The sequence below is a fragment of the Euleptes europaea genome, chromosome 3 (assembly GCF_029931775.1).
Source record: "Euleptes europaea isolate rEulEur1 chromosome 3, rEulEur1.hap1, whole genome shotgun sequence".
Classification (NCBI taxonomy): Eukaryota; Metazoa; Chordata; class Lepidosauria; order Squamata; family Sphaerodactylidae; genus Euleptes; species Euleptes europaea.
In genome coordinates, this window is record NC_079314.1 from 114,472,367 (window position 1) to 114,485,909 (window position 13,543).

A 13,543-nucleotide genomic window follows, 5' to 3' on the forward strand; every position below is an offset into this window, starting at 1 on the left:
TTTTCTGTTGCTACAGACAAACATGGCTACCCATCATGATCTGTTTACTTTATTTATCCTTTGATCTGATCTCATTCAGTCCTAGTTGGGATTCCTGCGGCAGATGACATAAGAAATATTTAAAAAATATTAATGGAGTATGCTACTATGGCAAAAAAGTGAACAATATAATAAATGTTAATAACGATACGTCTTTTGAGCAGTATTATGAGATGGAAATCATTTTATAAGTATGTCGAGGCTCACAGTTAACAATGAGAAAGGGAAAGATGAGATTTCAGTTGGATGTATTATAATGTATTTTTAATTTCATTTATAGATAATCATTAGACTTGTTTACACATCAACTAGACATAGATAGTGATCATTCTTTCTATATGTTACTTATATAATCTGCCCAAGCAATGAAAATTAATGGCAACGTTATTTGCCTGCTCTGTGTTAGAATTTTTATTTTCAGTTTTTCTGTTACCATACGTTTGATGCTCATTTTTCCCTTTCCCTGTTTTCCTTTTGTACCCCTGTTTTATCTTATATAATAATTTTTTTTGAACAAATATTTTTAAAAATAAAGAGGACTAAAAGGAAATCACAGCTTGTCTCCATGCTACCGTTGCCACGGGGATCGGCCTGCGTGGGGCGATTTTCCCAGACCCCTCTGGCTGTGTCCTTCGGAGACATGCGAGATGCGAATGCTTCCTGTCTCATGCTCTGTAATGAGATTTCCATGCTCCTGCTGGCAGACGCTAGCGGCAGAGAAACGCAACGCAACCTGGGCAGGATTCATCCTGTGACGTCTATACCAAATGATACTGCTGCACTGTGGGAAACTCTTTGTGGGCATGCCAATCACAGTGGTGGTATAACATCTAGACCAGCTCAGTCGTATTTACTCCCGAAACCAGGCAGCGTTTTCCAGCTATTTAAAAGCACTTGGGGAGAGGGGCCGTGGCTCAGTGGTAGAACATCTTCTTGGCATGCAGAAGGTCCCAGGTTCAAGCCCCGGCATCTCCAGTTAAAGGGACTAGGCAGGTAGGTGATGTAAAAGACCCCTGCCTGAGACCCTGGAGAGCCACTGCCGGTCTGAGTAGGCAATGCCGACTTCGATGGACCAAGGGTCTGATTCAGCATAAGGCAGCTTCATGTGTTCATGTGTTCTATCAAAGATACTGTTATTGCCGATAGGCCATAACAATACTTGGAGACCTTTGAGAGTTCCTATAAAACGGATCTATTCTGCCAGGCCTATGGTTGAGGCCAGCTATGCTTCCCTCATATATGAATGCTGGCCTCCCTAACCTCCACGGATGTTATACTTTCTCTATATCAAACTGGGACGAGTCCATCTGTTCGCCTAGTTGTAATTTTATATTTTACACTCTAGAGGCACTTTAAATTTAGAATATTTGTTTTATATAACTTTTTACAGGGCTATTTACAGAGCCAGCGTGGTGTGGTGGTTAAGAGCGGTGATTTGGAGCGGTGGGGTCTGATCCGGAGAACCGGGTTTGATTCCCCGCTCCTCCACGTGAGCGGCGGAGGCTAAGCTGGTGAACTGGATGTGTTTCCCCACTCCCACACACGAAGCCAGCTGGGTGACCTTGGGCTAGTCACAGCTCTCTCAGACCCACCTACCTCACAAGGTGTCTGTTGTAGGGAGGGGAAGGGAAGGTGATTGTAAGCTGGTTTGATTCTCCCTTGAGTGGTAGAGAAAGTTGGCATATAAAAACCAACTTCTCCTTCTCCTTCTTCTTCTCCCTGTACCCCGAGTGAATTCAGTGAAGCTTATTCCCAAGTAAGTGTGCAGAGGAAGGCACTCAGTCTTATAATGGTGTCTGAAGAACATGTGAAGAGCTCTTTACTCACCATGGCTGATCGACCTCTCCTCTAATGGACCTCTCCTCTTTGTTTTCTTATAATACATTGACATTTTAACTAATTTCACCAGTTTTAGCTGCTGTAGATATATTTGGTTCCCTATTAGTAGTAATCAAAAAGGAAATGTTTGAATTAAATGCAGATAAAAGTCTCTCTCTCTCTCCCCCCCCCCTTTATTTTTAGCCAAGAGGAGTTACCAGTCCATGACTCTGCATCGGACAGGGTAAGTCCTAGGGATTTTTCATCTCACATGCCATTGAATGTTCTGGGCTATTGTTGAAGCATTGTTGAAGCTAAATGGGAATGGATCTGATGAATGCTTGTATGAGATGCCCTGCGAGTGTCCGCATTTTCTGAAGGAACATCAGGGTGCCGTTGAGATATAATAAATAAACCAAGCTTGAAAGCTAGCCAGTTGGCTTCCCAGCAACTTAAGGAAGGAATCAGGAATGGGAATAAAGCAGATGTCTGAAAAGCATGCTACCTTTGTGTGTGTGTGTGGGGGGGGGGGGGAGGAATTAGTGCAATCCTGAACTGAGTTGCTCGTGGTAGAAAGCGCCGTCAAGTCACAGCTGCCTTATGGCGACCCCATAGGGTTTTCAAGGCAAGTGAGACGTCCGGAGGTGGTTTGCCATCGCCTGCCTCCGAATGGGCTGAGAGAGTTCGAAGAGAACTGGGACTGGCCCAAGGTTGCCCAGCAGGCTTCATGTGGAGGAGCGGGGAATCAACCCCGGCTCTCCAGATTAGAGTCCGCCGCACGTGTAGAGAGGAGTGGGGAATCAACCCCGGTTCTCCAGATTAGAGTTTGCAGCTCATGTAGAGAGGAGTGGGGAATCAAACCTGGTTCTCCAGGTTAGAATTCCGCCACTCATGTGGAGGAGAGAACTGGCCCAAGGCCACCCAGCAGGATTCATGTGGAGAAGTGGGGAATCGAACCCGGTTCTCCAGATTAGAGTCCTCCTCCTCTGCCGCCACTTTATGGCCCAGATTTTTGCCTGCATATCTGTCTGACAGAGATTTAGCTGTGCTTTGAATACAGCAAGGCTCTTTCCCCTCTCCATCCGCCGTCTTGATGATGAACTGGCAGTCAGTTTCCAAAGAAGGCAGCCGAGGCACTCCCTGTGGAGTTGTTAAGACTTTCGGGATCAGCCAAAAGGTCATCTGCCAAGTGGATGCTGAGCCCTGCTAGCCTGGGAAGGTGGAAGAGCCGCTCTGGTTCCTTCTGCCACTGTTTGCCGAGCCACACTTAACTAAGCCTCTTCAAATTGCACTTGGGTCTGTGCCTAGTTCAAGTTGCTCTCTTCTGACTTAAAAAAAAAATGCCCTCTGGAAAGTCCCGCTCTTGTAAGCGACAACTGGCTCTTCACATAATTTCCTTCTAATGTGTATGTGCGTGCGAGCTGGGTGTGTTTTAAGCAGTAACAAAGCACCAGAAGACCTTTCCTTCTCTGTCTGTCTGTCTGTCTGTCTGTCTGTCTGTCTGTCTGTCTGTCTGTCTGTCTGTCTGTCTGTCTGTCTGTCTATCTATCTATCTATCTATCTATCTATCTATCTATCTATCTATCTATCTATCTATCTATCTCTGTGTGTGTATCTGCCTGTCTATCGATCTATCTCTGTGTGTCTATCTCTCTAGCTCTGTGTGTCTGTGTGTGTCTGTCTGTCTGTCTGTCTATCTATCTATCTATCTATCTATCTATCTATCTATCTATCTATCTATCTATCTATCTCTGTCTATCTGTCTGTCTGTCTGTCTGTCTATCTGTCTATCTGTCCATCCGTCCATCCGTCCATCCATCCATCTTCCAAACACTGTGGTTCTGAGATGTGCAAAAAAACAGCATCAGCATGGTGTAGTGGTTAAGAGTGGTGGTTTGGAGTGGTGGACTCTAATCTGGAGCACCGTGTTGATTTCCCCGCTCCTACACATGAAGCCCGCTGGGTGACCCTGGGCCAGTCACAGTTCTCTCTGAACTCTCTCAGTCCCACCTGCCTCACAAGGTGTCTGTTGTGTGGAGGGGAAGGGATTGTCAGCCAGTTTGATTCTCCTTTAAAAACAATATTGAAGTTCATACAGTAAAGAAACAGTCGTAACATACAAGCACAAACGACTAGTGACCCCAGCAAGAGGCTTTTAAGGCAAGTGATTAAGCAGAGGTGGTTTGCCCGCTCCTTCCTCCGCAAGGGCCTTCCTTGGTGGTCTCCCTTCCCAAGTACTGACCCTGCTTAGCTTCTGAGATTCGACAAGGTCAGGCTATACCATGCCGCCTTCCCTCCTGCACCTACAAGAGTTACCGCCCAAAGAAGCAGCACCTTCTAGAATGGTCACGCCAGGTGCACTGTTTCATCTACTGTAGTGTCTGGCCCATGTAGAAGCCCTGGCTGGAAGGCGTTGCTATGTCTGAAACCGTGAGAAGGTTTCTATACGGTGTTTGCATTATATCGCTTTAGTTCATATTTTAAAAAAATATTTATATATATTTTTACAAAGAACAACAAAACAAATCCCACATACATTCATACAGCCCATACATACCGAAATTCCACACTTCCCAAGTGTGCCTACACCTATCAAATCATCAATTGCTGACCTCTTGAATACTGGTAATAAAATCCATACTGTATCTAAGAACCTCTAATGCTGTATTAATACTGATTGTTACTGCTTTTAATTTCTGTCTTTCTGCTTATCCCTTTAATTTATATTGTCTGTGTGTTAAGTGCCGTCAAGTCGCTTCCGACTCATGGAGACCCTATGAATCAATGTCCTCCAAAATGTCCTATCTTTGACAGCCTTGCTCAGGTCTTGCAAACTGAGGGCCGTGGCTTCCTTTATTGAGTCAATCCATCTCTTGCTGGGTCTTCCTCTTTTCCTGCTGCCCTCAACTTTTCCTAGCAATAATTCATATTGTTAAGATACAAATCTAACTGATTTCCCCCCACCCTCCAAGAATAATATTTTACTCTTATGTTTTTGGTGATATCCTGACCTCTGGTGGTTTCAGGATTAAATTTGCATTACTCTAAATTGGCAGATCTGCGGCCCTTGACCTTTTCGTTTCAGCGTGACATCCAAAATGACTGATGCAGTTCATTAACAGTTACATTTCAGAGGGTGCAATCCAAAGCCCCGTGGCGCAGAGTGGTAAAGAGCCCCGTGGCACAGAGTGGTAAGCTGCAGTACTGCAGTCCAAGCTCTGCTCACGACCTGAGTTCGATCCCAATGGGAGTCAGTTTCAGGTAGCCGGATCAAGGTCGACCCCGCCTTCCATCCTTCCGAGGTCGGTAAAATGAGTACCCAGCTTGCTGGGGGTAAAGGGAAGATGACTGGGGAAGGCACTGGCAAACCACCCCGCAAACAAAGTCTGCCTAGGAAACGTCGGGATGTGACGTCACCCCATGGGTCAGGAATGACCTGGTGCTTGCACAGGGGACCTTTACCTTTTAATCCAAAGCAGCGTCACGCCCTTTTAGGGTTGCCAACCTCCAGGTACTAGCTGGAGATCTGCTATTATGACATCTCCAGCCAATAGAAATCAGTTCCCCTGGAGAAAATGGCCGCTTTGGCAATTGGACTCTATGGAGTTTATGTCCCTCCCCTCCCCAAACCCTCCTCAGGCTCCGCTCCAAAATCCTCCCACCAGTGGCGAAGAGAGACCTGGCAACCCTACGCCCTTTTAACACCATTGGACTTCAGTGGATTTAGAAGGGTGTGGTTTTGTTTAGGATCGCACTGTGCGTTGGGGAGGCTGGTTTTGTGTGGCTTCCGACCCTTTCGCTGGTTTCTGAATTATCAGTTATATTTTGATCAAGTAATGGGGATCGGGGCCGACCCTACGCTTAACATAACACAAAGCTGCTTTATAATGGGAGGTCTTTGGATGCGGCTGTTAACACATGAAGGCAAAAGTTTTTTCTAGCCGTGTGGCCCTTTCCAGTACTTCAGCTTCATGAAGTTGGCAAGCACTGCCAACTCCCCTTGGCCGCTTATTGGCAAAAGACAAGATTATAGTGGGCACGGCGCTTCTTTCCCATTAGAGAGGCGCAAAGTGCTCCGAAATGACTATAATGATGCCTGTCTGACGACAACCTGTAGCCGCTGGCTGCCTCTTACCTCTCCAGGCAACGCTGTGATTAGGCCGTCCAGGGGAACTTAGCTAAATTACGCCTCTCCTGCGGGTGTGGCAACAGAGGGCAGCGCGAAACCTTTGTCTTCATTTTTGCCGCCACCGCCAAACCGACGAGGCTGTACCGTGGGTGTTACCCCAAATAGGGTTGCCAAACTCCAGATAGTGGCTGGAGTTCTCCTGCTATTACAACTGATCTCCAGCCAATAGAGATCTGTTCCCCTGGAGAAAATGGCTGCTTTGGCAATTGGACTCTATGGCATTGAAGTCCCTCCCCTCCCCAAACCCCACCCTCCTCAGGCCCCGTCCCAAAAACCTCCTGCCGGTGGCAAAGAGGGACCTGGCAACCCTACCCCCAAACCCTCTGTACGGGTGACTTGGTTTGCATTCAAATATATTTCTGCAATGGGCACTTCGGTGGCGGGGGGGAGGAACCATCTATTTCCCATGCGCTGCCGTGATCTTTAGAAGTCACCCGCATTTCTTTATATCCATCCACCAATTACATTATTCTGATGTAACCAGGGAGAGAGGGGGGAAATTACAGTAGAAATGCATGAGTCTGAGGCTCACTCTCTGGCCCTTGAATCATAGCGTTAGAAGGGACCACCAGGGTCATCTAGTCCACCCCTCTCGCACAATGCAGGAAATTCACAACTACCTCCTCCCCATACCCAGTGACCCCTACTCCATGCCCAGAAGATGGCCAAAAAAAAAAAAAAAAAATCTTCCAGGATCCCTGGTCAATTTGGCCTAGAGGAAAATTGCTTCCTGAACCCAATGTGGCAGTCAGCACTACCCTGGGCATGTAAGAAGGGACCACGAGAGCCAATCACTGATGCAAACCTTCCTGCCCTCCCTCTCATGATCTGCCTAAGTTCACAGAATCAGCATTGCTGACAGATGGCCATCTAGCCTAGGGTTGCCAACCTCCAGGTACTAGCTGGAGATCTCCTGCTATTACAACTGATCTCCAGCCGAAAGAGACCAGTTCCCCTGGAGAAAATGGCCGCTTTGGCAATTGGACTCTATGGCATTGAAGTCCCTCCCCTCCCCAAACCCCGCCCTCCTCAGGCTCCACCCTCAAAATCTCCAGGTATTTCCCAGCCCGGAGCTGGCAACCCTAATCTAGCCTCTGCTTAAAAAACCCCAAAGAAGGAGAGCCTGCCACCTCCCGAGGAAGCCTGCTTCACTGGGAGCTGCTCTGTCAGGAAGTTCTTCCTTGGTTCAATGTGATGTCTGAACCAAGCCAAAATGAACAGTTCATCCAGCACTTGGTGGTTATGTGAAAAGTGTGTGTGTTGACGCTGGACGTTGATCCTGCCTCATAACTACAGTCAAGCCGAGCAAGCTAGGATAAAAATGTCAGAGAATATCAGATGGTGGAAGCTCTGAACAGGCCTTGGATTGACTGAGAGATTTCCCATTAGGGTTGCCAGCCTCCAGGTTCTAGCTGGCGATCTCCTGCTATTACAACTGATCTCCACCCGACAGAGATCAGCTCCCCTGGAGAAAATGGCCGCTTTGGCAAATTGGACTCTATGGCATTGAAGTCCCGCCCCTCCCCAAACCCCACCCTCCTCAGGCTCCTCCTCTAAAACCTCCTGCCGGTGGCGAAGAGGGACCTGGCAACCCTATTTCCCATGGAAGCCAGGAACATCTCTATCGGTGCTTGCAGTATTCCAGCTGGCGGGGGGGGGGGGGAGTCTATTAATTGAAATTGCTTCGTTACGTCGGTCCTGTGAAACCTTTGCCCTGCTATAATTGAATGTTCCAATCAATCTTCAATTGTTATAGACATATAGAAGAATAGTAAGAGTTTTGCTGTCCAGATTTACTTGCAATTGTGGGGTTTAGCTGGCCCTCAATCAGTCAGTCATCCTTTTTCTCCTTTTTTGCTCCTACTTCTCTCTCTCTGTCTCTCTCGTTGTTGCAAGGCAGAGCACTTAAAACGATGGTTCAGTTCAAGGTTTAATAATAGGTCTTACAGGACTAATGCTTTAGAAAAACCACTTCCTGAATCTCACCCATTTGTCAACAGACATACTATTATTTGAGTCAATAGATGTACTATTATTTGAATTAACCAGACCAAGGTGACGAACAGCCATTGTATTAAAGGCCAGAAAAATCAGTGTGTTCCTTATACACAACTTTAAAGTGTTTCCACTGGAATTAAGTTTGGTTTTTATATGCCGACTTTCTCTACCACTTAAGGGAGAATCAAACCGGCTTACAATCACCTTCCCTTCCCCTCCCCACAACAGGCACCCTGTGAGGTAGTTGGGGCTAAGAGAGTGTGACTAGCCCAAGGTCACCCAGCTGGCTTCATGTGGAGGTGTGGGGAAACAAATCCAGTTCACCAGATCTGCTGCTAATGTGGCATTAGGAAGAATTTTCTCATGTGACATTAGGAAGAATTTTCTAACAGACATGTTCCTCAGTGGAACAGGCTTCCTCGGGTGGTGGTGGGCTATCCTTCCCTGGAGGTTTTTAAGCAAAGGCTAGATGGCCATCTGTCAGCAATGCTGATTCTATCATCTTAGGCAGATGATGAGAGGGAGGGCACCTTGGCCATTTTCTGGGCATGGAGTGGGGTCAGTGGGGGTGTGGGGGGAAGGTAGTTGTTAATTTCCTGCATTGTGCAGGGGGTTGGACTAGATGACCCTGGTGGTCCCTTCCGACTCTATGATTCTATGAGTGGGGAATCCAACCAGGTTCTCCAGATCAGAGTCCAGTGCTCCAAACCACCGCTCTTAACCACTACACCACGCTGGCAGGGACAGGCAGAGCAATCCTGAGGTGCATCTGTACTAACGCAGCTGGACATGGTGTAACTATGGCTCCGCTAGTTACCGCTGGGGGTCTGCGCCGGCGTAACTGGCTGTTACACCGGCATACCTCGAGTTACGCTGGCATAAGGGTCAGTCGGCTCCCTATGCCCATTTCCCTCCCCCTTAGGATTGCACAGTTAGTGGTGATTTTCTGAAGATAAATGACCCTTACATTACTACGTCTGCCCCTGGAGAGGCTAACGGACACTCGCTTTATGTTTCAGCAAAAGTATCTCGAGATCGAAAGAACTACAAAATGGCTGAAGATGTTGAAAAGCTGGGAGAAGTACAAGAACACCGAAAAGGTAAACATTCAGAGTATCCATGGCCGGTTGCACTTACTAAAGGTAACACTGGTAATGTAAGCATCATACGCCTGGCTATTTTTTTAAACACTGGTTATGCCATACATTAAACAACGCATTAGCACGTAATCTGCTATTCAGTTTGTTTCCTCGAGTCAGATTATGTTGGCAGTTCTGCTTCAGAAAGTATAAGTGCTGACAGGAAATACAGGAGGGGCCATGGCTCAGTGGTAGAGCATCTGCCTGGCATGCAGGAGGTCCCAGGTTTAATCACCAGCATCTCCACTTAAAGGGACTGGGCAAGCAGCTGATGAGAAAGACCTCTCCCTGAGACCCTGGAGAGCCGCTGCCGGTCTGAGTAGACAATACTGACTTCGATGGACCAAGGGTCCGATTCAGTAGAAGACAGCTTCATGTGTTCATGTGATCATGTGTTCATGGATTGCTCGGGGCCAGAAGTGGTCCACATTTTGGATCTTTCCATATTTTGGAATATTTTGGAATTTTTGCATATACATAATGAGGTATCTCGGGGATGGGACCCAAGTCTAAACATGACATTAATTTATGTTTTATATACGTTTTATATACCCTTTGTACACGTAGCCTGAATGTAATTTTAATCAATATTTTAAATACCTTTGTGTACATTGAACCATCAGAAAACAAACTAGCACGCTGCTGAGGGCCTGGGAGTAATGCCTGCGTGCCAGCTCAAAAAAGTCCAATTTTCGGGTCAGTCTGGGTATCAGATGTCTGGATAAGGGATACTGAACCTTTACTTATTTATACCTGTGCGGTGGAAATGGACTTTGTGTACCTAAGTGGAAAGAACCTGTGAAGCTTCATTTAAAAGAAGAAGAGCGTGTCCAGAGGAGGCCAACCAGAATGGTAAAAGGTCTGGAATCTATGCCTTGTGAGGAGAGACTTAGGGAGTTGGGTTTGTTTAGTTCGGGGAAGAGAAGGTTGAGGGGAGACATGATAGCCATGTTTAAACATTTGAAGGGATGTCATGTTGATGAGGGAACTAGCTTGGTTCTCTGTTGCTTTAGAGATTAGACTAGAACACGGAGTAATGGATATAAACTAAGAGAAAAGCTATTCCACCTAAACGTTAGGAAGAACATCCTGACGGTGAGGGCTGTTCGATGGTGGAATGCGCTGCCTCGGAGGGTGGTGGAGTCCCCGTCTTTGGAGGTCTTTAAGCAGAGGCTGGATGGCCATCTGTCGAGAGTGCTTTGATTGTGGGATCCTGCATGGTGGGGGGAGGGTTGGGGTCACTGGGGATGTGGGGGGGAGGCAGTTGTTAATTTCCTGCATTGGGCAAAGGGTTGGATTAGATGACCCTGGTGGTCCCTTCCAACTCTGTGATTCTATGAAAAAAAGGTAAAGGTCCCCTGTGCAAGCAGCGGGTCATTCCTGACCCATGGGGTGACGTCACATCCCGACATTTACTAGGCAGACTTTGTTTATGGGGGTGGTTTGCCAGTACCTTCCCCAGTCGTCTTCCCTTCACCCCCAGCAAGCTGGGTACTCATTTCACCGACCTCGGAAGGATGGAAGGCGGAGTCGACCTTGAGCCGGCAACCCGAAACCGACTTCCGCTGGGATTGAACTCAGGTCATGAGCAGAGCTTGGACTGCAGTACTGCAGTTTACCACTCTGCGCCACAGGGAAGGAACCTGTGAAGCTTCATTTAAAGGATCCTTTGAAAGAAAAATTCACACCCCATGTTGAGTCTAGTTATTTGCAAACACCCACACGCACTCTGTTAGCAGATTGGTGGAATTCCCCGTGCAAACCTCAACAAAGAGTAAACGGAGATTTAAGCATCTGTTACTTCATTTATTTATATATTTATTTTGGTTTAGATCCCGCCCTCCCCCGGCCAGGGCTGTTAACCCCTCCTGTAAAGACCAAGCGTCTTCTGCCCCTAGCACATTTGTCCTTCTGTGGGGTAAGGTTCCAGAAGGAGGGATGGGTTGTTTGTTTTCTCCCTTTCTCTCTAGCGTTACTTCTCAGACTGTGAGACTGCACCCAGAAGTGCCTCTCAGCTCTCTCGTGGGTGGTTCACAAGGCTGAGAGGACAAGCACAGTGAACTGTGAGAGGAGGCATAGTGGCAAAGTCGGGCTTGCCTTTGCATAACGTGCAAAACAGCTGAAAAGTTCCCCTTGTTGCTCAATAATGCTATCATAGTAATTAAGTGCCGTCAAGTCGCAACTGACTTACAGTGACCCCTCATGGGGTTTTCATCAAAAGTTGATCAGAGGCGATTTGCCATTGCCTGTCTCTGTGTAACAATCCTGGACTTCCTTCGTGGTCTCCCATCCAAGTCCTTACCAGGGCCGACCCTGCTTAGCTTCCAAAATCTGATGAGATCAGGCTAGACTGGGCCATCCAAGTCAGGGCGGGCAGAAAATACCTTGAACTAATGGAAGATACAGCTATCATTCGCTATTGGTGGTGGAAAGTACCATCAAGTCGCAGCTGATTTATGGTGACTGCTTAGATTTTCAAGGCAACCGGCGATCAGAGGTGGTTTGCCGTTGCCAGTCTCTTTGTAGCAACCCTGGACTTCCTCGGTGGTCTCCCATCCAAGTACTAACCAGAGCCAACCCTGCTTAGCTTCTGAGATCTGATGAGATCAGGCTAGCCTGGGCCATCCAAGTCAGGGTGGGCAGAAAACACCCTGAACTGATGGAAGATACAGCTGTCATTCGCTATTGGTGGTGGAAAGTACCATCAAGTCGTAGCTGACTTATGGTGACTGCTTAGATTTTCAAGGCAACAGACCATCAGAGGTGGGTTTGCCATTGCATGCCTCTGCCTAGCAACCCTGGACTTCCTCAGTGGTCTCCCATCCAAGTACTAACCAGGGCCAACCCTGCTTAGCTTCCAAGCTCTGACAAGAGCAGGCTAGTCAGGGGTACATATTAAGTTAAACATGAAAACAGAATATAAACATGCTTATTGACGACTGGTGTGAGATTCTTGCCTTGTATATCGGGGAGGCAGAAAGTAGCGTGGAGGAGCTGCTTTGCCGGTGGGGTCCAGAAAGCCCTGTCAGTGGAAAAGAGGGGCCTCACTTCCGAAAGAGTAGTGCCGCCGGTGAAGAGCACTGGGGCAGGCTAGACGGAAGAGGGTCCAGCCCATCACCAAAGAGGATATAAAGAGATGGTGCCCACTTTACAGATTATGGTGAGCCACACATGTAATTAATTAACAGCAACTGAAAGAGAAGAAGCAGAAGAACATAAGAAAAGCCATACTGGATCAGACCAAGGCCCATCAAGTCCAGCAGTCTGTTCACTCAGTGGCCAACCAGGTGCCTCAAGGAAGCCCACAAACAAGACGACTGCAGCAGCACCATCCTGCCTGTGTTCCAAGGAACCTAATACAATAAGCATGCTCCTCTGATCCTGGAAAGAATAGGCATGCATCATGACTAGTATCCATTTTAACTAATAGCCATGAATAGCCCTCCCCTCCATGAACATGTCCCCTCCTCTCTTAAAGCCTTCCAAGTTGGCAGCCATCACCACATCCTGGGGCAGGGAGTTCCACAATGTAACTATGCGTTGTGTGAAGAAATACTTCCTTTTATCAGTTTTGAATCTCTCACCCTCCCAACTTCAGCAGATGACCCCACGTTCTAGTATTATGAGAGAGAAGCAGCAGAAGAAGAGATGGTTTTTATACCACATGTATATCTACTACTGAAAGGAGGCTCAAAGCTGCCTAAAAAAACCCAGTTGCAAATTTCTTTTACTCCTTTGGTCTATTGGGTAATAATTTATTTATAATTACTCACTGCTCAAGATCTATGCATCATAGAGCTCTTATTGGGGGAAAGGAAAGGAAATACATAACTAACTTATTTAAGCCTTTAGAATACTTTGTTTTTATACCCTGCTTTTTTCTACTACTGAGTCTCAAAGCGGCTTACAATTGCCTTCCCTCCCCCCCCCCACAACAGGCACCTTGTGAAGTAGGTGAGGGTGAGAGTGTTCTGAGAGAACTGTGACTAGCCCAAAGTCACCCAACTGGCTTCATGTGGAGGAGTGGGGAAACCAACCCAGTTCTCCAGATTAGAGTCCAGTTTGCCTTCTGTGAGGATTCCCCGTCTCCAACATACCCATGTGTGTGTGTGTGTGGTTCCGTGGGCTGTAGAAGGCAGGAAAACCCCATTTAAGGTTGCCAACTCCATGCTAGGAAATTCCTGGAGATTTGAGGATGGATCATGGAAAGGGTGGGGCTTGGGGAGGGAAGGGACTTCAGCAGGGTATAATGCCATAGAGTCCAAAACAGCTGTATCTTCCAGGGGGGCCAATCTTTGCAGTTTGGAGATGAGTTGTAATTCTAGGCGACCTCCAGGCTCCAGATGGAGGTTGGCAACCC

The 13,543-nt window shown here is 47.3% G+C and overlaps 1 protein-coding gene across 3 annotated transcripts in view; it reads left to right on the plus strand.

Moving 5' to 3' along the window:
• The window catches only part of USP6NL (USP6 N-terminal like), a 170,342-nt gene that overhangs the window by 112,241 nt on the left and 44,558 nt on the right, over positions 1 to 13,543 (plus strand). For all 3 annotated transcript variants that reach the window (XM_056845928.1, XM_056845927.1, XM_056845929.1), the window contains 2 exons: positions 2,062 to 2,101; positions 9,064 to 9,144. In XM_056845928.1, coding sequence (XP_056701906.1) covers positions 2,062 to 2,101; positions 9,064 to 9,144 — 121 coding nt within the window. The remainder of the gene's footprint in view (positions 1 to 2,061; positions 2,102 to 9,063; positions 9,145 to 13,543) is intronic.